This window comes from Lingula anatina, chromosome 1 (assembly GCF_051362555.1).
Source record: "Lingula anatina isolate TDL-2025a chromosome 1, LinAna3.0, whole genome shotgun sequence".
Lineage (NCBI taxonomy): Eukaryota > Metazoa > Brachiopoda > Lingulata > Lingulida > Lingulidae > Lingula > Lingula anatina.
The window spans coordinates 43,911,000-43,938,461 of record NC_141767.1 but is presented as its reverse complement, the minus strand read 5'-3'; the positions used below and the strand labels follow the sequence as shown (position 1 = coordinate 43,938,461).

General features: G+C 36.9%; 4 protein-coding genes across 12 annotated transcripts in view; 2 read left to right on the top strand and 2 right to left on the bottom strand.

Moving 5' to 3' along the window:
• Positions 1-7,595, top strand: part of LOC106158054 (cephalotocin receptor 2) — a 30,956-nt gene extending 23,361 nt beyond the window's left edge. For both annotated transcript variants that reach the window (XM_013533892.2, XM_013533894.2), the window contains 2 exons: positions 1,944-2,463; positions 4,400-7,595. In XM_013533892.2, coding sequence (XP_013389346.2) covers positions 2,017-2,463; positions 4,400-5,113 — 1,161 coding nt within the window. In that variant the 5' untranslated portion in view covers positions 1,944-2,016 and the 3' untranslated portion in view covers positions 5,114-7,595. The remainder of the gene's footprint in view (positions 1-1,943; positions 2,464-4,399) is intronic.
• A 10,084-nt stretch (positions 7,596-17,679) lies between these two features.
• LOC106158063 (nuclear receptor 2C2-associated protein) lies at positions 17,680-20,788 on the bottom strand. Its single transcript, XM_013533904.2, has 4 exons — positions 20,623-20,788; positions 19,471-19,561; positions 19,111-19,287; positions 17,680-18,381 (listed from the first exon to the last, which is right to left on the bottom strand). Exons 1-4 carry the CDS (start codon positions 20,658-20,660, stop codon positions 18,253-18,255), a joined length of 435 nt encoding a protein of 144 aa, XP_013389358.2. The 5' UTR covers positions 20,661-20,788; the 3' UTR covers positions 17,680-18,252.
• A 64-nt stretch (positions 20,789-20,852) lies between these two features.
• Positions 20,853-23,863, top strand: LOC106170250 (UPF0235 protein C15orf40 homolog). The gene is made up of 4 exons (XM_013550042.2): positions 20,853-20,963; positions 21,463-21,574; positions 21,732-21,859; positions 22,201-23,863. Exons 2-4 carry the CDS (start codon positions 21,493-21,495, stop codon positions 22,300-22,302), a joined length of 312 nt encoding a protein of 103 aa, XP_013405496.1. The 5' UTR covers positions 20,853-20,963; positions 21,463-21,492; the 3' UTR covers positions 22,303-23,863.
• The window catches only part of LOC106158072 (transducin-like enhancer protein 1), a 25,311-nt gene continuing 21,708 nt past the window's right edge, over positions 23,860-27,462 (bottom strand). For 7 of the 8 annotated variants that reach the window (XM_013533922.2, XM_013533919.2, XM_013533920.2 and 4 more), the window contains exons 17-20: positions 27,057-27,158; positions 26,615-26,760; positions 25,772-26,147; positions 23,860-25,256 (exon numbers count right to left, since the gene is read on the bottom strand). In XM_013533922.2, the coding sequence (XP_013389376.1) occupies positions 25,149-25,256; positions 25,772-26,147; positions 26,615-26,760; positions 27,057-27,158 (732 nt within the window). In that variant the 3' untranslated portion in view covers positions 23,860-25,148. Of the gene's footprint in view, positions 25,257-25,771; positions 26,148-26,614; positions 26,761-27,056; positions 27,159-27,229; positions 27,332-27,462 lie in introns of all 8 variants that reach the window. The other variant, XM_013533918.2, reaches the window with a different exon arrangement.

Here is a 27,462-nt window from a genome sequence, read left to right as displayed (position 1 = left end):
GCAATATCAAGTAATTGCTAGGATGAAAAGAATGAATTAAAAGGATCTTTGGTAGGAAACCTCGCTTACGTGCAGTTTCCCTTATCCTGGCGCCATCTGGCAAATGAAAAAGATTGAAATGAATGCTCTCAATTTAACGTTTACGGCGATCTTTTTGGCAAAACCTCCAAACTGAATCCTTCACATTCAAGTTAGGTTGTTACAAAAGTACATCACCTATTTCAAAACTTGAATTTTTCAGACTAGATCAGAAGATTAGCGACAAAGATAAGGGAGTGAAAGAGCGCATTCAAAACAGATGAACTGCGGACTAACTGATCCACCGACTTAGTATGGCCGACCCCACCTAAAAGCAAGACACCTATACCCCTGATGGTCTCCCCGCCTCCACATGCTCCATTCAACGGATTAAATCTCGGCTCTGAGGTTTAATTGCAAGACCCTTGCGGCGATGGCGCGTGTGGAGACGGGGTGACCAGCGGGGGATTAGCGGCACTATTTTTAAGTGGGTCGGCCATATTTAGTCCCCAGACCTGTTAGTCTGCGGATCAACTTGTTCCGAATGCACTCAAAGTTTCGCTACCTTAGCTGGCATTATTAATATAGCCATACTAACAGAAACATGCCATATCGGTAGTTATAGGCTAATATATAAATTTGTTGTATTAGCTTTCTTTGAAAAAATAAAGCATCTGTCATAACGGTGTTACGAGAACGGAGATCCTTTAATTTTTAACAGCGCATACAAAAATGAAATATTCTAACATCATCGTCTTAGACGAGTATCAGATGCATAGACGCCATTCAGCTTAGACTGCGGCGACAGTCTGGTGTCCAGGTATAGGCTGCTCCCAAGATACCATGGCTCCTCGGTTCTTGAGAACGTGTGTCCTTGGAACTTGCTGTCCCCTTAATTAACTGTACTACCGGAAATTAAGTCCCAGATGTATATATTTAGACATGCCATGCGCTGCCTATAAAAGAAACCCTGTTACTGTTAACAATTAGAAATTCCGTACTAAGCGGGTGTGTGTGCAAAACATGCATTTAGCATTTAAAACCTGCAAGATTTTCTTTCAGTGACGAAATCTGTTTCACCTAATTTTATTTATAAAAGTTATATTTTTGCTTCCCACCTACTGGCACTAATGTTTTGCATTAAGCCAGTGGAGTTTCATTGTGCGTGAAAAAGTTGCTAGTGAACAAGTCTTTCTGGTCAAAGTGAAAAAAGGTCTGCAACTTATTACAGTGGATTGACTAGTTTTCATTCATTCATACTATCAGTAAGCAATAAGACATGTTTGAAAATGATCTCATTTTGGCAATTATGAATTCAATGTTCGATAAATGTAAAAAGGCCTGATTGGATTCGGGAATGAAGGTGTCAAGCACGAGAAAGTAAGATAGCAACAACACATATTTCCAGGAAAAATTTGCTTATCGACATCAAGTATACACAGATGTATCGGGGTGGGTTGCAGGAGGATTTTTTTTTTTTTTTTTTTGGTTCGATCGGTGTATCTATATTCAAACTGACTTATGAAGCTTAGAAGGTCCCGGGGATGCCAAGGATAGCCCACGGTATAAGCAAGAACAATGGCGAAGGAAATTTTTTGTATATATATATACACGAGGGGTGTTCAGTCACAGCCCACGTACTTCTCAGACTGAGAAAGACGAATTACTGTTAAGTAGACGCCTTTCTATGAATTACATTAGCGCTTCTAATAATATGTTTTGCGAAGGAAAAAAGTTATAATGAGATTGGATGTCTGCAAATCCTCTATACCTAACTTCAGGTTTTGGACAGTGCATGACACAGACGTGATCATTATTTGAGAAAACATAAGGGGCTCAATTACCAAGGAAATTTGTTGCGTAGATTGGTCATAAATATATAAGCCTATTACCTGAAACGTAATATTTATTTTCTTCATTTGCAGATCAACGCAAAGAAGGTTTCTGTCGTTGTTGGACTTCACGCATTTGGAGGGAAAAATTCTCACAGATATCGCCATGAATCTGACTTCGCTAGTCGTAGAGGTGAATGCTTCTGAGGGTAATTCAGGAAATAACAGTGATGGCTCAGATACCCTCAGTCCATCAGATGCAGTGTTTCACGTCGCAAGTCGAGTAATATCTCTTTTAGTGTTCATTATAGTTGGTACAATCGGCTGCGTCGCGGCGTTCACCTGGCTATGGTGCCAAAGGCGACGAAAATCCAGAGTGAACCGTCTCATTCTTCACGTTACGCTGGCGGATTGGTTGGTCATAGACGTATGTTGTGTGTCGCAATTTATCTGGGAGAGCATTCCTGAGAGAGAGTGGCTGGCAGGGGAATTCATGTGCAGATTCATAAAATTTCTCCAGGGGTTTTCCATGATGGCCAGTTCTGCTATGCTTCTCGTTCTGGCCTTCGATCGTCACCAAGCAATCCGTTCACCGCTTCGGAGACACAATCCGGTAAATATTTTTTTGCATGTTATTAGTATACCGTTCTCACTCGTAGTTTTTAGACATGGCAAGAAAATGGCTGTTTTGTTCTTTTGTTTTGTTTTAGGCTTCATGTTGATTTTTGTTTATAATCTTGGTCTCATTTACTTGTTCAGTGTAGATTGCTTAAACGTGCTTTTTGCGGTTGATCGAAGGAAACAATCCCACATTTCTGTGAAATGTCTTTGGGTCTGTAACTGATGTTAAAGTCATATAGTTACGCAACTTTTTAAAAAAAATTTTGACAATCTTTTTTATTTTATTTATTTATTTATTTATTTTTTTTTTTTTTCAAATTTTACGTTGACATTCAGTGATCTATTTCGTGGGCAAGGCCCGAACAATTTTATTTTGCATACTGCGTCGTTTTTATCATCTGACTGACTCAGTGTCATTCTTAGGTCGTTAAAATGCTGACCCAAGAAAAGCAGAGCTGATCTTATTGATCATAGGTCTAGTGCTTTAAGAGACCATTCGTATTCATTCATATTCTCGGCGTCATCAATAATTTTCAGGCATTGAAGATCATAACTGAATGGTGACCCAAACTCAAAATTAATCTTCGAATATTTGTGTTTGATTCTTTTTCTTCGTTGAGCCCCAGTCGAGAGAGCGATCAATGCATTTATCTTATTGTCAGTTAACGCACAGTGCAAGTTTTGAGCACGTCTTGTAATTTCACTTCGTAAAGTGTGCAAAAAGTCTTTAGAAAGAATAACAGGTTCCCACGATCCCACAAAGCCCACAAGCGGTCTCTTTAAGCATGTCTCGGTTATGTGCCTGTATAAATGCCAGAATATTCAGTCGAATGAATTAATAGGCCTTTTAATGCGATTGGCAACTGATTAAGGGCATTTGATTTCCATTCAACACATCGGCTAAGCCCAAACTTCGAGCGTACATACTTCTTGGCAGATTGCAATCGACCAGATAAATGTTTCTGTGCTTCCTTGGTTTATCTTAAGTATGAGGTAATTATTTTCGCCTGTTATGTCAAAAGCTGTTCTGAAAACCTTAGCTTATGTGATTGCATTTCCTTTATGATATCGGATGGAAAAACGCACCGAAATTTGAATTTCTTAAAAACTATCGAACATGGTTCAATGATGTATAACTACTTAATATTGGCTTCAAACATGAAAGTTTTGACTCAGTTACTGTAATAACATTGATTCGATGTTCAATAATAATGATAGTCCAAATACAAGGCCGGAATTAAGTGTTTTATCGTCTTCAGCATGACGATTGCAAATCAGAATACAACCTCAACCCTTTCAAACAAGGTTACAGAAGGACGTATTAAACAAATTGCTTTTGGATATAATACATAATCTTGATCGAATTTACAGAATTATTTGTTATCCAAAGTCAAAACATTTAGGTTTGTCCAACCGCGAAAGTGCGTGGCGCCTGGAATCTCAAAAAGGAAAATAAACCATATTTTAAACTTTTGGATAATAAGTACATATTTGTCGCAGAGGCCAATTCATGCATCATAATACAAATCGCAACGATTACAAGAGAAATCTCTAAAAACCTGCCCGGAATTAACTTGTGAAGATTCTTTTGTCTATAGTTACTTTTATTTGTCTGGTCTTACCAGCCAAAATTTCGTCTGACAAGTGTAAGTAGCTATAGACAAAAGAATCTTCACAAGTCTATTACAATAACATCGCAAATGAAACTGTTCTACACTTCCCGGAACTACTTAACTTTTAATTGAGCGACACAGGGATGTTACAAAAGATATGGAGTCAGAAAGTGCCAGAGGCAATACCATGAAGATTTTATGATCGAAATTACATTCCATTGTAAAATATAATTTCAGTCATAACGGCTTAAAAGAATGTGTGCATTTCCCCCCTTTTTAGTTTTCCTTTATAATATGACCGATTTCTCTTTAAAGGTTTGGGTAACCGCCGCCATTGGATGGGGTGCGGCGGCGCTGCTGTCGCTCCCGCAGCTCTTTCTGTTCCACACGCGTGACGACGACGGGATCAGCAGGTGTGAGAACCAGTTCCGATATAAACCCAAGTGGCACCGCCAAGCTTACGTCACCTTCGTTTCTCTGGTAGTGTTTTTCATCCCATTGTTGTTACTTTTATTCTGTTACCTAAGCATTTTTTTGAAAATATCAAGAAAAGCGAACCAACAGCGTCTGCCCCAGAAACCGGCCAAGATTGTGCATCAACCCGACCGAAAAAGTGATCGAGTTTACTTGCAGTCTACTCCGTCGACTTCAATAGAAAAAGCTAAGACCAAGACGCTCATCATGACCATAGTCATTGTGGCTGTGTTTATCTTGTGCAGCACCCCATACCATGTTATGGAGATGATAGTCACCTACATCACGGCCAACGTTGACCCTATCTGGTACGGCATATTTGGTTCCGCTGCAGTCGCCAACTCCGTGGTCAACCCATATATCTTTCTGATCTTCAACGCGAAGTGTACACAGAAATCAAGCTCAGGAGTCCGTGCACGTACGGGATCCAACACAACCAGATCTACGTTTTTCACGCGAGGTAGCGTCAACCGTGGAAGTCCCCCTGTGGCCTACTCGAGAGTGGAGTTGGGGAAAATGCCAATAACTGCTTCGGCGATGTCAGACCAAAACTGAATGCCGAATTAAAGTGTGGCGTTCAGCGAGACAGTACTTTTTGTACGAACACGCGGTTCACATTGAACAGACCCTTTGAAAATTGATGTTGTCATTAACAATATGAAAGTATTTGAAAACAAACCTGACTCAAAGTTAACTGAAAAGTGTTCTAGCAAAGTGCTCTTGGAAGGAGGACACTACCATCAATGAAAAAAAAGTAAACTGAAGAAAATAATATAATAAAGAAGCAACCATGACGGGATTGTCTCAGATATGAGCTGATGACGTCTGAGTTACAGGTTCACAGGTGCCCCACAAGTACTCTCACAGGTGCTTTCCAGACATTGTTGTAGGAGGACAAAAAAAGTACCTCCATCGTTTTGCAGGACCCCAGTGGGTGAAAATACTTGCCAATGAGTAGAGTTGGTCAAAAAGCTTACACTGACTCTCTGGGAAACAAAGGTGTTGAAAACACGTGAGAAAGGGATGAAAGGATGTGCAGGCTTGTATGTGTCAGGCGCCTACGAAGTCAGTTGCGGTAGCTACCTAAGAACACATGCACACGGGTTCGTGAGGACTGTAATGAGAACAAGGCGTCGGTACTTTGATGAAAGCCTGATGTAAAAACTGAGGATGTTTAACGAGTTTTATCACAAAACGCTATTTTCTTCCGGTCTAATTGACTAAATGGCCGTATCACTATCTTTCTGTGCTTTCTGAAAAAAAAAAGAGAAGCAGCCATTCAAAAATTGACTATAATGCTATATTAAGAGAACCTAGGGCGGATCGATGGATTTCCCTTATCCGCTTAGATAATGCGGAAATAAAAATTGCCATGTAATGAAATAGTTCTGTCCTAGCAAATTAACATCGGGTGAGTTTGTCAACTCGAATTGATGGCATTTCAGCCAAGTTTGGGGTGAAAACTGTAACATTGATTTCAAACATATCTCCCTCACCTGTACAGCCATCAACACCTTTTTAATGCCCGATTAATTTCAACAATAAGTACTACAATGTCGAGCCAGGAATCATTCTTGAAATGTTCACTTCTTTTTTATCGCCACAGAGGCAAAATAATGCATTTGTTTACTGAAACATCCTAATTAGGGGCTCATTTATCCTGAACAAATATCTAAAACAAATAACGCTGGGGGCGGATTGGAGTTCAAACCCTAATGGTCGACCACGCCAATTTCTATGAAAACACCTTATTTATCAGTTATTATTTCAGAAATCGATCACTATCTTACAAATTTACAAAGCAACAAAATTGACAATTTATGCTTGGTCACCCTTTGGGCAGAATTGCGTGGGATGGTTAATAAAGCAACAAGAGAGGGGGTATGCGCTCCAAAAGTGTTTATTTTTATTGCACTTATATAAAGATAAATATTTCACATAGAAGAAACATGGAAAAAATTATCTGTCAATTGTATGTTCTTATAGCCTATCGAACCCCTTAACCATATTTATCGATGTGACCAATATATATTGATGTGACCTTTGATGTATATTTGTATTAAATTGACTTTAACGTAAAGGTATAATGGCGATTCAAGAGAAAACTTAAGTGAATAACCAGTTTAAAGTGGTTTAATGGGAACATCCAAGATAGCCGAAACTGAGGCTAAAGGCAGTATGTGACGCCGGGCGTGGCCGAAAAAAAATTAGGGTCCACGAAAAAAGGGATGAAACTTTATGTGTCGTAAAAGAAAAAAACTCAGGTAACACAAAAAGTGTGTGTTAAATTGTTGTTCAACACATTAAAACTAGACAGAATTAAGGAAACTAAGGATGGTTTCTGTCACCTTTCATTTTTACCTCACCAGTCTCGCGAGATCCTGCATGTGATATGTGATGCTGACTCGAATTCGCAAAAGCAAGTCGCGATCACTGTGAAGTGAAAGCTGTGTTCAGTTTTATATTAGCATTGGCAAAACTAAACCGACTGTATCCCCCATCCGCTACGCGCTCTTGCAGCCGATGAAGGTTATTTTCTATTTAATCCCGTAGATTTATAACTTCCCTTGATTTTTTAGACTAATTTTCGTGCCTTCCAGCTACCTCGGATGTTCCCAATTGTTGGTCAAATTTTTGTATTTTTATCAAATACTGTTGACTACTTAAAGTTGTATAATAACAATAGCACCAATCAACGCTTGTAAAAACAGCTGCTTTCTACTCTTGTCAGATGTTTCTTCGTAAATATAATACTATACTTCTGGTAAATCATCCTTCTAAAATTTGTATATAGTACGTATATGCTGAAGATAATTTAGAATATATATCTATCGTAAGTTACTATTTGCCCTTAATTTTTTTGTTAATTAATGGATTGAACTGATTGTACATGTATATTATGTGGGGGGAAAGAGACCGTATTTGGATTTTTCTTGCTAATACTGTTATAAAATATAGTTTTAATGGAAACATGTATTTGTAACATTTGCTTATGTTTTATGTTATACAAAGAATATAAAGATATTCTTGAACACAAGATCTGTGTCGTCTTGGCATTGGATTTGAACATTAAAATGTTGCAGTATTGTAATATTAAATAAAATCATATAAATCCCTCCATATAGATCTATGCCCACAATAGCGCATTTCTTAGAGAATAGTCTCTTTCTTTTGCACAACACATTTATCATTTGCCACATAGGAAACATTATCCCAAAGTTATTGTGACAGAATTGGTGATATCACTTGGCAAGTACTTGAACTTGACGAATCAATTTAGTCAGATGTAAAACATGGTCTAATTGGGAGAGATCCGTGTGCAGTGCCTGCACATCCTTCAAACTTGCCAAATAGACATCAATAACTCTTTAATTATACATAGAAATTCAATAAAATTTCACTCAATACTACTTTGTGATGTAGCATCTGACACATACATGTACATTGTAACAGATTTGACGGTATTATTTTTGTATTAATCCTGTGGGATTTTATTAAAAAACCATAGACTAAAACGCAATGCCGGAATGAAGCGTTCCGGAAGTCCATCTGAATACTTTTAGAAACATATTTAAGTATAATCCATAAAATCCATTGAAAAAAAGGGTATCATCCACGAAAGTGCAAAACTTTTAATTTTTGCATTGTATTTATTGACGTTCATTTTTATTCTAAATGCCATAAGAAACTTTAAGCTATATTGAAGGGGTCATTTTTAGTAAACAAAATCTTGAAGTTCCGTACGGATTTTGTAAATGTTCACCCCATGTATCATCTTTCCCTGTCGTATTGAAGGAGCAAGTTGTCTTGGTCAGTTCGTTAAAATTGCGTTCATTCCGTGCCTATATTAATCAAACGTATTTGTTTGTGCAATAGATGATGCACACGCCACCAGTGAGCTATGCCTTCCAAGACATGTTCAACGAACGTGACATAATTTACTAACCATGTTTATATTATAAAGCCAACGCTATCACATTTAGAATCTGTGACTTCACTGGTGTGAATATTGTACAATATAACAATAGCGCGTCCTCATTTCCGCTTCGTGCTGCAAACGCCACTGTCTAGCATCAAGTTCAAGGTACCTAGTACGTTCGTTTCATTTTAAGTGCAATGATGTTTGATTTTTTTTTCGTTGGATAAACGTACGACACGCACACAGTTCTTAAACACCCACTGTTTGATTATCTTTATCTGAAATAAGTGTTAGGTCCTCTTTACGTCGATTGGTACATGCATCGGATTTCAAATACTTAGACAAGTCATTACTTGTTATTGTGCACTACTTAACAAGTAGATCACAACCCCGAGTGTACTACTAAGAACCCAGAACCTTTTATTACGTTACCATAACGTTTTTTGGTTACATAAACATTATGATAACGTTACAATAACGTTCTGTTTTTGCTGGGAATAGGGCAAAGTGAGGAGAAATATAGGAACCTTATTTCCTCTCACTGTGCCCTATTCTTCCTACCACAGTGCTCTATGTGTTTTATTATAACGATTTCCATCAAAGTATGAAGGAAAGACAACTTTTGGTCTTGGTTATTAATCTGAATTAATAAAGTTGTCTGTGTGATTAGTGATGTAGCTTTTAACAATAGGATATATATTTATATTTATATATATGTATAAAGATGTAACACTTTTAACATTTGAAAAAATTAGGAACACTGAAACGATTTATCAAATGTAGTGAAAATAAATTCATGGCAAGATAATTTCAGTATATATATACCGGGGCGTGCAGAAATATTATGTGACAAATAATACTTGGTAACGAAGGCTTTATCAGATCGGACTGAAAATAACCTGAAACCACCAAAGAAGCGGATCGGATGAAGCCTCCCATGTCTTTTTCAAATTCCGTCTTAAACATCTTTGCTGGTTTCCTAAGTAGACGACTGGCATCAACGTTTCACAAAGCCAGTGCAAATGCCATAACAGGAAATACATATTGCAATCGTCTGCGTAACTTCAAGACTTGTGGCGTTTTTAGAAATATTGTCGTCTAAAAATAGTTAAACTCCGATCGTTTGACTTTGGTCTCGAAAAGAAAAAAAAACACTGTTAATTCAAATTAGGTCTGCCTAAGGTTGGACGAAAGGCTAGATTGGAACTGTTTCGAATCTGGCCTTTCGTTTTTCATTTTCCCTTCATTTCACCATTTGCTGTCTTTCAGTGTTTGTTGATTTAGATTTATTCCCAGTGTGTATAGTCTCGTGATTGAAAGTCAGACTAATAACAATTTGTGGTAGATTAAGGCGTCAAGAGAGGGACAAAAGTTTTAACCTGTTTCTTTGTGTTTATAATAACGTTGAATTAACCGATTAAATGATATTTTAACCAAAACTAAAAAATGTGGCTTTTGATGAGTTTTCTACCTGTACATACTGCACCCAGCCCAAACTACATAATCAAGCATCCGTTGTCAAAGAACGTGCTATAGGGAGGGCGAAAGTAAGCTTAGGACAATTAATGAGTTAAAAGCCCATTACCTGTGTGGTAACAGACCCTAAGTCATAAGTCACGTAAAAACATTTTCGCTGTGGAAAAAAGCTGAAGAAGATGGTATGGTGGGAAGGAAAACCCAGAATTTGTCGAGTGAAGGAAGAGCTACAGGCTGGGTGTTTTCCTCCCACTTAGTTCCGAGTTGGCAACATTATACACTTAGAGGCCATTCAGAACAGAAGTCCGAGGATCTACTGATCCGCGGATCAAATATGGACGACCAACATTAAAGCAGAACCGACTAATCCGCTGAATGTTTCCCCGCCTCCACATGCGACTTCCTTGCAGGGATCTAGCAATTAAACCTCGGAGACGCGATTTAATCCGCTTAATGGTGCGTGCAGAGGCGAGGAGATCATCAGCGGATTAGTCAGCTCTATTTCCATGAAGGGTCCGCCATATTTGACTGCATTCCCACAGATTTAGATCGATCCAACTGGATCGACCTAACTCCCTGGGGGTTCACGCTAAATTGTTGTTGGCCGAGCGCGCACTATAGTTAATTACCCCCTTACAGCTTTTAGTAGGCGGGACAGACATTTAAACCGACTAAGCTGACAGTAATCTAGTGAGACTCCCCACAGGGAAAGATCGATCTAAAATCTGTGGGAATGCAGTCTTTGATCAGCGGATCAGTAGACCCGAGAATCATCTGTTGTGAATTATTAAGCGGTCTTCCTTTCATATATTGTCCGCCATATTTGATCCCTGGACCAGTTGATACTCGGATCTTCCATTCTGAATGGCCCAATGTCCTCTTATTGACTTTGGGTGAGGCTATCTAACGGCAATTATTCGGGTCGAATATCAGCATTAAGTGACAGAAACACTAAGTGTATAACTGTTTTGTTACATGATCACGGATTTTAAAAACAATACACATTGAGAACTTTCATGCGCTTACGGTGCAATTAAACGAGAAAGTAGATTATCCAAAGTTACTACAACTATTACTTCTGCTACTATCATTATTATTATTATTATTATTATTATTATTATTATTATTATTATTAGAATGGTAATGATTAAGTGCATTCATTTAGTTTAATTAACCGTTTTGAACATTTTGATTGCTGCCCTGATGTCATTTTCTCCCCCCAAAATTTCGATACAGGGTCACCTCTGGGACAGTGCACTTAAACCCTGTATTCAATTATACTATAGGGACGTATATTCTATTCTATTAAATAGAAAATAAGACATATTGCATCACTACTTGGCCTTTATTCCGTTCCCCTTTAGACTCTTTAAAATCCCGCATTTGCATTTACAAAGAGAACTTAATGATTTAGTCTCATAAAACCCCCGTCTATTTCAATACGTCTAAGTTGATTGTGTCGATAGCGCTGACAACGTATGCAATTAAAACAATGTGAAGGAAATGCACATCTTTGAAACACAGAACTGACGTACCTGAGGTGGGGAGTGGGGAATACAAAGCACAATCCTGATCCGGAAGGTATGCAAGAATCCGATCTTTTTGATCAGGTTTAAGATCATGAGAAAATGCCGGTTGGATTTTTCCCTTGAGTCGGTATAGATTAGCAACGAGTCTTCTCATTTTAAAATAGTTCCGTTGCTCAGGCATCTCTTGTTTTACATTTGCCACACAGGCTTTCACCTTTCAGATATTCGCACGTATGAAAGCAGGAATACCTACATGTAGTAGCATCACGCATTTGGCATTTGTGCTCATACAGATTGAGAATTACTCATGGCTACTTTGATTTAAGTTACGTGAGTTCCGAGTGTTAATGTGCATCTTTTACCTTCCCTTTTCACATATATTTCAACGTTTTTTTATATTACAGATAAAAGTGGTGCAACTGCTGTGTCAAAGACATTTTTAGACAGCAATACATTCCTTCGCCCTTTCCCTTAGGGAGTCGAGGACAAAGGCTTCCTATCTAAAGACATCTGGCGAGATTGTTCAGCTTGTTGTCATTCCAGCCGACATTTTTTCAAACTGCACCCCATGTCCATACTCCGTATATTGAAACTTTCTGTTTTCTTTAAGTTTGAAAACATTTTGTTTGACATTCGAATATGTCTTCGAGTAATAAATGTAGATCTTGCTCTGCCTTTCCTCTTGCCTGCATCAGTATCGGTCACGTCATATTTCCATTGCCCACAGGGGTAAGGGATGGATGTCTACCTCACCACTGTTATTTATATGTGCTGTGATTTGAATTATGAAACTGTGCATATATACAACGTCAGAATGACTTGTAAACTATTTCGTGAGACACCCATTATGTATAGCTCTAAATGTAGATTGGTGATACATCTTTCTTACTCTCTAGATACTAAAATTTCTTTGCCATGCTATTACAGTTCTAATCAGACATGGAACCCTGTGGTGTAGGCTGTCAAAAGCTTTTTCAGAATCAATGAGTGTAAGTAAACGTGGAATTCAGTTCAATGAGTCGCCCCACTAAAGTGCATGAAGGCACTGTGAAAAATGTACGAATCATGCTCTTCACGTTTGTTTTCTTTGCCAGGATGTTAAGGAGAGAAAAGCTCCATTAGCTCTTCTTAGCAAAACGTAAAAAGGATAATTATCATCTTACCAAGGACTATGCAAAATTTGCAGGTATCATCTACAATATTTCGGCAGCCGTCATAAACTTTCATCCTTGATTAGGGCCAATAGACCTGGCTTTCCAGGTGAAATGACCCTAATCAGTTTCTTCCTGATGAAAATAGCAAACAGCTGCAGAAATATTGGAGGTAATACCTTACAATTCCTCAAAGTTCTGGATAAGAACAACATTATCCAAGTTCTACATTAGTGTGTTTAAGTCTGGAGGTTGAATGAAGTTACTAGCCCTGTCGGTCTATATGCAATATTTCCTAATAGTATTTTGTAGATATCTTCATTTGTTCGACTAAGTCCAGTTTTTCTACCATTTTTTGTCCCTGATTCCACTATATGGATTTTCCCTTTTATAGTGATTTGACTGGTTTTGGGATTATCCAATTGTGTCGTTTTACCTTTTCAGTTGGATTTTACGGTGTTAGATTTCATGTTTTCTCATAGTATATTATCATTAGATTTTGATGTGGTTACTCCAAAAATTTTCCTCTGCAATTCAGTGACATTCCCCTTCTTGCTATTTCAAGGCATTACCTCCAGCATAGAAATGTGACCATAAATTGAAGACCATAGTCCATGTGCAAAATGTCAAATGAAACTTTTTGAAGTATAACAATTTATTCATGTATGTATTATCCCCCAAATCGGTCCTCTTCTTCACACTTGCATAGGTTCATCACGTTATTTTCTATACTTATATCTTGAAAACCTCTGAAATATGACCGTTTTATTCAGCTTTAATGACACGCCGACCACTATACACTTTTTGGTAGACGGTTCCAAAAGTCAGAAAAGTGTGACTTTGGATAACAAACAGGTCAAATTTCTTTATAAATTCACCCAATGCACCATTTTCTAATAGTTCCTGTGTAGCCTTAACCGTGTGGAATGGTGCTCCATTTTGATTGACGTTGTTATTATCAACTGGATAAAGGCTGCGACAGTCTGGAAGAAGGCCATCATCCAAAAGACGACGAACTGCTTAGGGAGATAGTAGGTCAAAACCTTCAAGACAAAATTAGAAGTTGAAACGTTTTTCTCCTCAAATGATAAATGTATGCCAACCAACCACTCACATGGGTATTTGAATGCGAATATATACACACATATTAAACGAAATGAGAGGTCTCATCAGGCTGGTTGGGTCAACAGAAGCTGTTAGTTTATCATACGGTCTAATATAATTGGATTTTTAAGTTCGAATGGATGGGAAATGCGAAATGACGGACTAAAAGGAAAGTGTTATAAACATCACTTGAGTTTTCCTGAGTGTGTATTCTCGCCAGCAATTGACTGTTTATAGCTTTAAGAGATTGCAATTTAAGTCTGCAAGACATCTCTCTAAAGTTTACCATTTGTTAAAAGCCTACCAGTCAAGTGGTTCAATTTATAGCTGTACGTGCGACACATGCACTGCTACGTATTCAAAGATAAGAAACGCTGACTGATGACGCAAAAAAAAAAAACATAACTGATACTTAGAGCCATAATGCTCCTTCCTAATTTTTCATTGGTGTTTCCATGCACGAAGAAAATTCAAGACTCCGAATGATCATTTTATAAAGACACCTACTCGCTTTCAGTCTGATTATATTTCACAGCGGTATGATGATAGATTTCCTCAATACCTGTATTTGGAAAAAAAGAAGAAAACTGAAACCTAGCTAAGACAGCCCGGTGGAAATATTTAAGTCAATCAAAAAACCGAGAGAGAAAGTGCAATCGCATTGTCACTGTGAATATTGTGATGTACGGTTGTTTGGTTGCTGTTGTTTGTCTTGGGCGGTGGTTGAAGGGAATGTAGAGATGGTGGTGGTAGTGGAGCTTTGTTAGTAAATACGCACTAAACTTGCTGCCAGTAGCGTAGCTAACTTAGCGACGCCTTAAATATCATCTCGATACTGAAGAAAATGCTATCTAAATTGAACTTCAGAAAACTGGAATGAGTATATTCCAGTTTCACTTACGTCAACATGCAACATCACAGAGAAATAACATCAATACGAAATATGCGGGTAATAAGGCTTGACATCAATTAAATGTGGTGCAAAAGCGGCAGTGGATCAGCGAACACGAAGAGGTTCAAGGCCTAAAGCAACCTGGATGGCAGATTTCAAATAATATACGCAATTTGCTTAATGAAGTTTTTAATCCAATATCATCAGTTATCTACGTGCAACTAAAGACATCTGAAAAGCGATACCATTAGCAACTTTTGTTTATGGCTTTGCCCGTTGGTTTTACTTGGCACATTCTTTGGCCCCATTCAGAATAGGGGATTAACTAGTACGAGGGTCAAATATGGCGAACTACTACAAAGCTTGCCGTCTAATCCGCTAATAGACACTGAATAGATATCCCGTGGGGAAGTACTCAAGTGGGTCTGCCATATTTGACCCTCAGACTAGTTAGTCCCCTATTCTGAATAGGCCTTTGGCTTGCATTTTTGATTCCTTTGTTTGATGTTGTTTCTGTTTTGATTTAGTGTAAAACATTTCTATATAATGTTTAGATATGGCAGATACATAAAAAAAACAAAAGAAAACATCACACACACACACACACACACACACACACACACACACACAGGTCATTCGTGCAATAACTAGTTACGTGGCATATGTATGGCCGCATTCCCAGTCAAAATCGATCCGCGGACTAACAGCTCGGCGGATCAAATATGGCCAACCCACTTAAAAGCTTACCGCGTAACCCCCAAGGAGAATCTCTCCAGTGACTACAAGTGGATTATGCGGCGAGCTTTCAAGTAGATCGGCCAATATTTGATCCGCGGATCAACTTGTTCTAAATGCGCCCTATTTCTCCTAACATGGGGAAGGACTGCGTAGCGAATAGCTAGTCTTCGCCTAAATCAGTCGCCATATTGCCAGGAAAATTATACTGGATTGTTTCCTAAATGATGGTCTTTAATTCACAATAAAAGCACCTGAACTAAGGTAAGCATAGTTTATCGACACAAGAACACACACCAACTTATTTTTTATCCAGGACGCTAAGCCACTCGTTGGGCAGAGCCATTACTGAATCCGATTACATTCACTTCAGTGAGGAACAATTATTCGTCTGAACTGACTAATGGAAATGACTCGCTAATTGAATTCTTGTATTTTTTTCTTGAGGGATAACATACGAGCGCACATTAAATCTTTTTCCCTTCAATACACAGGTGTGACGGCGATACAATCTACTACTAAGTGAATAGAAAACGCTTGAAGTACTTCACCGCGTATTGGTCTATACACACACACTGCTGCGGTCGGACGTACAGCTTTGGGTTGTTATAAATTCCGTGTTCTGAGTCAAAGGTTTACGGTCATACTTAATTATAAAAGCTAATTTGAGCATAAGAGCTGGCATATAAGCACCAAACGGTTAGCAAAAAAACCAAACATGCACAATATCTCGAAACCAAGCATTATTCAGTATCGATTCCTCTTGGTCTGAGAGTGCATCTGAATATTATCCGGATCGGGCCCCTGAGATGCAATTAAATTTCACTCAATGTACGTCCAATTCAAAACGTTTTCATACCTAACGTTGAAGTAAAATATAAGAGTGGCTAAATTTGTAGATGATTACCTGCATGGTCAAAATTAAAACTTCTTGTTTGACGCTTTTGCGTTTTCATGCTTACGTAATATTAGTCAGTTTGAGCAATAATATTAAAGCTAGACCTACGGATCGTTATTCACAAATTGACACCTTTTACTATAGTAACATATATAATCATATACAAGCAAGCAAAATTTTGGTATAAAATCTGTCCAGTCATCTGCAATGAAACCAATTTTGATGATTTCATCATGTTATTTGTAGCCAAACAGCTTACGTCTAAAAGCACGGTTTTCACGTAAATAGAAACTGAATAATCGTTTATGGTTCTTGCTTAATAATTGTTCAGTTTTATTATTCGCCTACCTTACATCATCTAACGGAAGAGTATATGAAAATGAGTGAACACTAAGCCCTCATTTTGTCACTAATGAGATTCCCATCCACGTTTAGTTTTTTATGTTTAGTAAGATAAAAAGGTAATCACTAATTGCCGTCAATATCAATATCATCCTGTTTAAAGTTGTTTTCTTTCAGGTTGAAAGATTGATGTTCACTGGCAGCGCTAGCGGCATAGCCGGTATTCTTTCGGGGTTGCTCAAACGGAATAACGGTTCTCCCGCTTCAATCAAGTCGGTAACTTCCTGTATGCAACTATTACTTTAATTCATTATTGCCATAATGAATGTCATTTGTGGTAATGCCAACATAATAACGTTTTCACATGACGTACACCGTTGCAATTATGTTCGTCTAAAACCTTATTTTGAGAATAGGTTGACGACCTCACTTTTTCGGCATCTTTTAAAGCTTTGGTCGGAATTTGGGATCCCATTGTCCTTTATTTGATAAGTTTCTCACGCAAACCTACGATGATTGTTTCACCGGTACCAGAAAATTCTTTATCGAGTAGAGCAAATGGAAATCTCTGGTAGAATCAAATATTTTTCCAACAAAAGGTACTCAACACCAACACCATCTCAAATGGGAAACAATTTATATAAGCTTTCATCTTTACCTTGATTAAAGTGCCATTTACGATGTCGTAATTCAACGTTCGAACCCTTGTTAAACTCCGCCATTTCCTGTGCTGACAACACACGTTTCATTAATAAAAGATCAAACATAAAATTTGACATGAGAAAGAAAGAAGCAATCACCCACATTATCTAAAACATTCATTTCAAATTTCACGATCTGGTTTCAATTTTGATTTTCTTAATAATGGAGCCAGTATATGGGAATAAAGTAATGATATTCCTTTCAAATGTCTCTTAAGACCAAAATCAAGGTCAAAATCATACAAGTGGAATAAAGGAATGAATGAGCGAAATGTGGTAGAGAAGACGCCTTTCTCAGCTGGCACAAATCAGAAGCATTGGATCATTCCTCAAACCCAACTTGTTTTAATGTTTAACACATTCAATTGGTTAAATGGAGTTCCCTCAAATATTTATTTATTTATTGTACTGTCTTAATAAAAGTCTTCCTTAGGTTGTCAGATTGTGCAAAAATGCTTTTCCACCCACCACACATGGTGAAAACTTTGGAGATACTGAAGGTCTGGAGGAGATGTGATTGTGATTTATTATCAAGTGATTTATTATTATGTATTGTATTTTCACATAAACCTTGACAGTCCAGAGGACTTGCGATATCAAAAAAGATTAAGGTCTTCTGGCATTTCAACTGACCATGACCTGCTGGTTAGGCAGTTTCTCATTATCATATCATCATCATCATCATCAATCCACTGCTTTGCCATTTTAAAAACAAAAACTATGGCCATTGATTCAACCTTAATCATTACATAGACAAGCCCAAATATACATACACATTTCAGCAATTGGGAAAGTTTATCTATAAAGTTTTTGTCTGTCCCTCAAGCAGTGCACAAGCAATTGATTACTCTAGGATACAGAATGCATACTTCCCATTTTTTCACTTTCCCATTCTTCACAATGACATGCAAGGCATAATCAAGCCAATCAAGGGATATTAACACATTTTAATCATGTGACCCTGTCCTTCCAATAACATCTAGTTTGTATATTGTTATCCTGCCATAAAAATCCGTGCTGCTTGTAAATACAATGCGAAGCTTGCTGACTGGAGGAGCAGGGGTCAATGTAAATACCTAAGAAATATGAGAAAGAAAATAATGATCCTTTGTTAAATCATAAAAAACGATGCCAACATGTGGAATTGTGAACTGAATTTCAAACTGTTGCGATGAGGAAATTATACATTTAACAAGAAATATTTAGACTTGTAAAGGACACCACCATTCACAGGTGTGGCTATAATGTTCAATAAGGGCAACACAATGTAATACACTAGAAAAATTGAGTCCAGTCGTAAATAAACACAGAAAATGGTCATTCCTAACAAATACAGTAATATAAAAGCGAAATATATTATTAGGTTATTAATAAATAACAAATCAGCACAACTTGTTTATTGTTGGGTAAGATGCCATGTTGGTGAGTGGCTGTTCTTTTCAACAATACCAACCATGAAGATCCACTTGCCAACATGGCAGGCGACCCAACAACAAGTTGTGCCGATTTCTTAAGTTGTATCAATGATATTAATTACCAAGTAATATATTTCACTTTCATATGACCCTATTTTGTAGGGAATGACCATTTCCTGTGTTTATTTGCCACTGGGCTTTCTTGTTTTTTTGTAGTGTATTGGGCTGTGTTGCACTATATTGAGCTGTACAGTGCATTATAGTCATACTGACCATTCATAATTTTCCCATTACAATAATTGGTGAAATGTGATTCTTGGTAAGTAATAGTTTACTCAAACATTTCAAAGTACATCTAAAAACAACAATGTTGAACAATGTGAAATATACCTGAAGCTTATTGGAATCCTCTGGAAAAATCTTTGTTTGTTCTGTAAACTCATCACTTTCAATGCTGGCAACTTGGACATGACATTCTTTCCCTGCAAATCCTCCTTGGAACTGTATATGGAGTTCCTCTATTACCACCTGCTTTGAAAATTCAAGTAAAACCCATTGGGGAGAACCCTGAAGGATAAGAATAGCACTGCTAATAAGTTATCTTCTGAACCCCTGTAATTATTTTATCATTCATTTAAATGTATCAAACTCTTAGATTACAAAGGGAAAAAAAAGATTTAAGTTCATATCTTTATATTTCATTAAAATCATTATTCATGATAATTATTCATGTTTTGTTTTTGTACTGACTTGATCTGAATTCCAACATGTTTCGTCAGCTCCATCTAATAGAAACTTCTTCCCAAACTGCTTCACATCTCTGTTGAGAACTGAGCTTACCCTAAATATACATGCAAAGCAATATATATATATATATATATATATATATATATATATATATATATATATATATATATATATACACTTGGCAAAATTGACATAGAGTAACAAAACTCAATGCATCTTTTGTTAATAAAAGCTTCACTGTACTTGTCCATCCTATTTAAGGTTTCTGACATGTACTATTTGCTACAATGTACAGTAAGTATCAGAAACTGTTAATAGGAAACTGCTTAAATTATATATGAAGCTTGCATTCCCTTCACTTCTACTATAGTTTCTTATACATGTATGTCTCAAATAAAGTCTACATGAAAAGGGATAAACCAATTAATCTCCCAGTCAGCAAAAAAAAAAAAAAAAAAAAAAAAAAAAAAAAAAAAAAAAAAAAAAAACTTCACCTTTTATAAATTTCTGGTCATAAACTTGACCTTTTTATCTGTCCCTCCAGTTCCCAAAAATCCGTAAAATACTGCAGTAATATATGGGCCATTACTGTTATACACCCAATAGCATACATTTTCTAATAAGACTTGAATCTTGATGGAAACTACCAGGGATATACACCGCACAGAAATAAAGCAGAAAATAGCTATTCAAAGGCCGTTTCTCGGGGAGTACGGGACAGATAAAACCCTTTGACATTTTTAAGTTAAGAAATTTGAAACTATATGATGGCATTCACTTGGGTTAAGTGGCAAGTGTTTGACTTCATATGTAACTTGAAAACGCCTGAAACATGCTGCATTAAAAAAGGGACTGCTGGTTACATGGTATTCGAAATGCATTTTTGTTAATATTACACTTTCATATATGTTAGCCTGTCTTGATATTGGTGTTAAATGATTGTGCAATTGTAAAGGTGAAGTCTAAAAACTCAATGCTAAGGTTAATCCGACTAATACCAGGACGTTAAATAAGATAAAATGAAAGGAACCCCTGTCTCTGCCACTTGGCTGAAAACAGGATTAAAAATTCAGATCAGTAGTGTAAAAATCATCTGTCATGTAAAAATGAACATTTTCTCTCTGAAAAAGTTAAAGGAAGTGGTTAAAATCTCACCGGTAATTTGCCAAGCTCTTCAGAATGGAGGCTGACATGCTTCTTTATTTATGCTTCAAGTGGGTACTATTGTCGTATTAAAAATTGAAATGGTAAGATTGGAGACTTAATAATATCTTAATAAAATCAATAAATGAAGTATAAAAATTCTCAACTGTCTCATTCTAATATTTATATATATATATATTGTACTTTGCCTTGAAGAAAACCCGATTATCCACACCTATATGTCGTAAATCCCATAGTACCCTTTTTCAAAATGCACAAGGTGTTTTCGTTGCGTCGAGCACCACAAATCCCTGTTCAATTATCTATTTGCAGATTCCGTTCGATATTTCCTGGTAAGAAAGCTAAAGACAAAACATATGCTCAGGTTTGATATGGTTTTATTCTAATTTCAATTATGCCAGTTCATTGATTTAACCTCTGAACGTTTGAGTTTCACCCCAACACTGCAGCAGCAGGGTCTAAAAAGTTAAAATTTCAAGACCTTAGGCTTACTGTTGTTGGGGTGATACTAGTTTATTTCAGTTTTGGGCCTAGCATGCTACGCAGAAAACTGGGACAACGGTATAATCGGTCAGCAAATAATGTTTAATTCGTACAAGGTAGAGGCAGAGTTAGACCTTAAACAGGAAATATATCTCCGGTCCCGGAATTTAGTTTGACGTTTAGGTTTGATTTTGATTTAAAATTTCCCATTATTAATTGAATTAACATTGTGCCTCTACCTGAGGCAAGTCCTTGATGCACTGAGAAAATGATGATGCGACACATGGTAATTGATGCACTGTTTATATTTTAATCAATACGTGAAGTGCCCCTTTTATAATTTTCCAGGAAAGTGGACCAAAACCCTCAAAAGAAGAAATGGCTGTAACACAAAATAAAGATGGAAATGTCACTATAAGAATTATGGCCAAGCCAGGTGCCAAACAGAATGCCATAACAGGTGAAGTTCAAATTACATTTAGCTTACTCTATAACTATTAGATTTTACTTTTGATATTTCAGTAACAATAATGTAAATACAAGATTCTACTATGCCTTCTGTGCATTTTTTGCCATATTATAAACATTTATTCACTTGATGTTTTTCATTTTGTCAGATATTTCAGAGGAAGGCATTTGCGTCCAGATTGCAGCTCCACCCGTTGATGGGGAAGCAAATGTAGAGTTAACCAAATACATTGCTAAATTACTTCAGATTAGGAAGTCTGATGTCTCACTGGACAAGGTATATTAACACATTACCTAATACCTCAGTGTTAACTGCTGTGACTGAGTAAGTTAGTTAATACTAATATATCTTGTGTTGGCCATGGGTAACTATTGTAGAAGGAGACCATTCATGCAAAGATGGCTTTTTGTAGCTTCTGTGCCATGAGAAACTGAACCACTCATTTCTTAGCTTTACCTTTCCAGTAGCATTAATATTACCATACTTATTTATAAAGATGGAAATGGTTTTCCTTTATTATGTTTTTTTTCTCCCCCACCCTTTTTTTGTATTTACAATGATTAATCACAGCCAAGTTGATTGATAACCTTTTCAATTCTATGCTTGTCTCATTACAGGGAGCTAAGTCAAGGAATAAAAGTCTGACCCTCTCAGCTTCTTCAGCTCTCACTAAAGCTGAAGTACTGGCCACTCTCCTTAAAGCAAAGGAGGACAAATGATGGAGAGCTGGTAATGAATATTATTTATCCAAACTCCATGCTATTCAAGCCGTGTGAAGATGCAGCTGGTGTATAGGGCCGTGCAGCACTGATAGAGGATTACGTCTCCAGAAGTCCAAGTGCAGCTTACAATGCTACCTCAGACATGGTGGTTATAGAGGGGAGTCAATTAACTAATGCTTGGCACTAAATGAATGCCGCATCAACTGTCAAATGGAAGTTATTCGGACTATGTCTATGACTTTGTCTGAAGATTTTTATTTTGGAAGTTCAAGTTAAGTTTGTTTTTTGTTTTAACCAGACTACACATGCATCTCGGTGCAGTTTACATTAAGTGACAATATGCTTGGAAAGTTTTTGGTTCTGATACACACTGAGTGTAGCCCAGCTGTCGTCTGAGATGCAAAAATGCCTGCAAATGAACAATATTTTTCACAGCCAGAACAGGAACATCATCCCTACTTCAATGCATTATTGCTCAGTGCCAAGTAGGGAGACAGCAGGTACCGTTTATGAAGGACTGCTATGTCCTTGGATGGGTTGAACCCACATCTTTGCTGTAAAAAATGAACACTGACCACAAGGCCATCATGTTGGTTTCTGAGGATGGATGTCTTCTTTCTTTAAGCCTTGGGATGCATGGAACTGATAAAAGTGTGCAGCCTTTTTATTTCCATAAGTTAAAAAGAAAACCAAATGTGCATAAATTCAATGTCCAACAGATGTATTTAGTATTTTTATTTACAGAGTAGCAGATTCAGATTCACTCAGGGAAGTTTCACACGTATGCAGGGTTGATTTTGATTCTTTTATTCAAGCTGCTGTAACTAAATCACTTACACAGTAAAGTAATAGTAATAATTGGTAACTTATATTTGGCCCTTTCAGGAAAGATAACGAATGTTAAAATGTTTTACCAGCTTTTCTAGATATTACAACCAAAGGTGATTTAACTTACTATCAGGTTGAACTGGAAGGTGTAATTGATGCTTGATATAGCATGTGGTTTAATTTCTGAATATTGTATAAAAACAAAATCTCATACCTTAATGTGAAATCAAGTGAGATTCTGCGGGATTTGGATATAGTGGGTTAAGTGTGGTGAGGTTAGAGGTAAATATTGACAGAATTTTTCCAAATACTTTTCTTGTCATTTTATCTAGTTTTGCCATATTAGTCTTTTGCACTACAGTACATGTGATATTGCCCATGTTTTGCATGTTACTTTTGTATTGCTTCCCAAGACAACATGCCTGTGCATGTAATTTCATTATTATTGCTAAAAGGTTAACCCCACCTCATGCAGATTCTTGCACGTTTTCAAGTCTTGTATGACATCATGCAATGCAGATAGTCGATATCTTGGACGATTTCCATTGGACCACTTCCACTGGAGTTAATTACTGCCACTTTTTTGGTTTAAATATAGAATATCCAGTTCACCAAAATAAAGCATGCTAGCAAATGTGTAAATTGCTGGCTGACATCTATTTACATTAGTTTACAACATGCTGATGTACTTCTGGAACAAAAGGGAAAATAAAAGGTTTTATGCAGTAAACTTTCATAGTTTATTTTGCAAAGAGAAAAAATACACAGTCATTCTCTGTACAGTAGTTCACAAGTGTTTTACCCTACTTTAAAAAACAAAGAGGTCACATTGGCTTGTTGAAACCATACTCGTAATAGAAATCTCATATATATTACACAAATTTACAATGAGGGCATGCAGCAGAAAATAACGTACACTGTATCCACTGTACTTTCATTCCCTGAGAGCTAAAATTCCAGAAATTTAAACTACTTGAACTTTTTGCAAATAAAAAGAAAACCTGGGACACTCGAGCTAAGTTAATGTGGTGAGCAATTAAACTCAAATTTTATCTTTACTTCTCTACTCTAAGCTGCCAATTTATTTGTACAACACACAGGTAGTATTTCAAAAAAAGCTTTACACACTGCAATGCTATGAGCAACTTCTTAAATGCCCCAGAAAAATTCCCAAGAAAAGGACATTTATAAATACTGTAACACACAAAAATGGGAATGATATTAGAGATCACTTCGCATGCTGCATGCCTGGCAACAAACAAAGCAAGGGGAGGGGTGGGAGGCGAAACCAGATCTTTTGAAGATCACTTATTTACAATGCTAACATCTACCATTTACCATGTTCACAATATACTGTCATGACAACACAACAGCTCAAAGGCATATTGCAATGCTAAGCAACCAAGTGCTCTTACTCCCAAAAGATAAAACTTGCAATACATTAAAGGTATAAAGTATTATGTGAAGAGTTTCGTTCCAACATGTAACACCTCGTGTATGTTTAGTTACATTTGGTCACCTGATTATCATATATGCTACATTGTTAACTAGGTTCTTTGTAAGAAACAATAAGTAAAGGATGTACTTTAATTTACTTTAAGATAATATACACAGTTATTGGGATACTTGTTGCACTTGACTCAATATTAATCAGCCCTAAAATAATCTGTAAGCCCCTCTGCTCTTCCTCTTTTGTATTTACACTTTTAACAGCAATTAAAATGGCTTGTCTGGCACCAAAGCTTTCAGGAAAATCTGCTTGGGACATCATCCTTAGTTGAGTTGATTTTTCTTTCAATGCAAAGACTGGTTCAAACGTTCATCACTTATTTGATGTTTTTACATTAGCCTGTCCCTGGGGTTTTTAGGCTTGTATTCGCTTAATTAAACCAAAGCAATTTAATAGAGCATCGAGTACCAATGATGTCCTACATTCTGCAGCAGATGTTTAACATGCATAACACTCTGGCATTACAGTTAACTTTATGCTCATCTGAGCTCTGTTACATTCAGTCTTAAAATATGACTTCGTAGAGTGTTGCTTTTTTATCACCTGATCCAGTAACAATATACTTGTCATCTGCAGATATGTCACAACTGAGAACAGAAGAGGACTCCTTGGACTAAAATGAAAAGAGAGAAAAATATTAGAAATTTTCAAATTGCATCCACTTTATCAATTTTACTTCTGTTATGAAGTATTGAATTTGTCTTTTCAATTCAATTAATAAAATTGACAAAACATTTCTACTTTTTATATAAAAAAAACTCAGTGAGGAATTTGAACAGCAATTCTGAATAAGGCAGAACCTCTTTTCCACCCTACCCAAACAAAATTATAATACCCCTTTGACAAACAAGCTTTTTAATTTCAACATATGACAAAATGTCTAAGAATCAGCAAACAAATATGAGATTTTTAGGCCATTTTTTGAAAAAATCATGTTGCCAAATTTTCATCAGTGGCATTGTGGATGCCAAGTGGCCACCCTCTGCCCACTTTATTCTCACATTTTCTTGAATGACCCTTCTTTTCTTTATAGAAGCAGAAATCGTTGGCAGAAAATCTTAATACTTGGCCAATTACAGTTAAATCAAAAGTAAATATGCAATACTGCCTCCAAGTGATCCACCTTACCTGGAATATGCTAGCACCATATGGTGTCCTCCAAGCATTCAGCAGGTTATCTTTTCCTGTGCTCACAAACCACTTCCCACAATATGCAAACTTCAGTGACAACACACAACTCTCATGAAGATGCAGCTGATACTTGTCTGGCTTAGAATGATGTAGCACTTCCACATTACTACTCTCCATCCCCACGGCCAGCCATTCTCCAGTAGGACAGTAGCCCAGAGAAAAGATCTGGGAAGTAAAGTCATGTTGTTGCAACTGGCGACCCTCTCTGAGGTCCCATGAGCGAACAGTATTGTCCAATCCTCCTGTCCACAGTTTTGTGCCATCTGGGGAGATGTCTATACAACTAGCGCCATCTGTGTGCCCTTGAAATTGTCTACAATGAAAATTTATTTGGAATTATACTTTGATCTTATTATGCTTGTATTAAAAAAAAAAATTTAAAGACCCACCTGAGTAGAAGGGTTTAAAGAGTTTAAAATTGGGTAATGTTCTCAACAAAACTAATTCACTTCATGAAAACCATGAGGTTAAGAAATCTAATATCTTTGAGAAATTAAATTTCTGAATTCTTAAATCTTGTTGAATTTTTTTCAATAACGTGCTTACATTTCTTTCAAACACCTGTAACATCCTTGTAAAATTTTAACTGGCCTATACATAAACACTTTTTTACCAACCAGAAAGACAAAGAATGCATGCAACTGATAATTTGGATTCAGAAAAGTGAAGAAAAAGATCAAGTAATAGTAATTGTTGAGAATGACAGAAATAAATGGAGTCAGAATTGAATTAAGTAAATTCCTGTACACTTTCGATACAATAAAAAAAATGACTACATACCTGACTAGCGTTTGATTATGGAGGTCCCAGACAGCAATGTTGCCATCACTGCAGCAGCTAAAGCACACCTTGGAGTCTGGGCTTATGGCAAGCGCGTAGCATGCTGGGGCACTGGAGGTCAGCTCAGCTTTAATACGAGGAGTAGGCTGGAAGAAAATGTAAAGTGTTAAGAAAAAAAAATATGAAGAAATGGATCTCGATCGCGTATATTCAGTGAAATACTACTAATGTGTGAAGTGTCAAGCTAAATGTGAAGGCCTCATTTTTTGTGCTTTTTAAAAATATGTCTTTGATGAACATTATTTTTTTCTGTGAAACTTAAAAAATGGTAATAAACCTATTCTTCTCCTGTCAAGCCAGTCTTGGATCATTTTTTTTTTAATATCAAGATATGTATCTTTGATAATTTTCTTTGGTTCTGAGATCACACAACACCACTCACTGCAGCAAGATCCCATATTGACAATGTACTGGCTTCCCCTCCAACTATCAGTGTCCTACCATCTTTTAGCAGTTTGATTGAGCGAATATAGTTGTCCCGTTGCTGAAAAGTACAGGACATGTTACAAGGGAGTTGTCCAAGGGGGAATTTATACAAAAAAGGAAGAGACTTACAGCGGCCAAGTCCCAAATGGTGAGAGTTGAAGCTTCTCCACCAACGACTAAGGTATGGCCGTCATGGAGGAGCCGCACAGAGCGGATGTAGTTGTCACGTGGCTATAAAAATAAAAGCCAACCCCAAAAGGTGAGAAAAGATGCAAAACAACTCTTCAGGGAGTGGAAAAGGAGAAAAAGAGCAAGTGAAGCAAATAGAAGATGAAGCCAGTGGCAGAAGATATATGAAAAAC

Coding starts and splice junctions, on each gene's coding strand:
- LOC106158063 (XM_013533904.2), bottom strand. CDS start 20,660: ATGTCAGCCTCCATTCTGAAGAGCTTGGCAAATTACCG. Junction 19,562..20,622: donor AAGAGCTTGGCAAATTACCG/GTGAGATTTTAA, acceptor ATGTATATTTAG/GGTAAGCTCAGTTCTCAACA. Junction 19,288..19,470: donor CATGTTGGAATTCAGATCAA/GTCAGTACAAAA, acceptor CTTATCCTTCAG/GGTTCTCCCCAATGGGTTTT.
- LOC106170250 (XM_013550042.2), top strand. CDS start 21,493: ATGGCTGTAACACAAAATAAAGATGGAAATGTCACTATAAGAATTATG. Junction 21,575..21,731: donor CAAACAGAATGCCATAACAG/GTGAAGTTCAAA, acceptor TCATTTTGTCAG/ATATTTCAGAGGAAGGCATT. Junction 21,860..22,200: donor CTGATGTCTCACTGGACAAG/GTATATTAACAC, acceptor GTCTCATTACAG/GGAGCTAAGTCAAGGAATAA.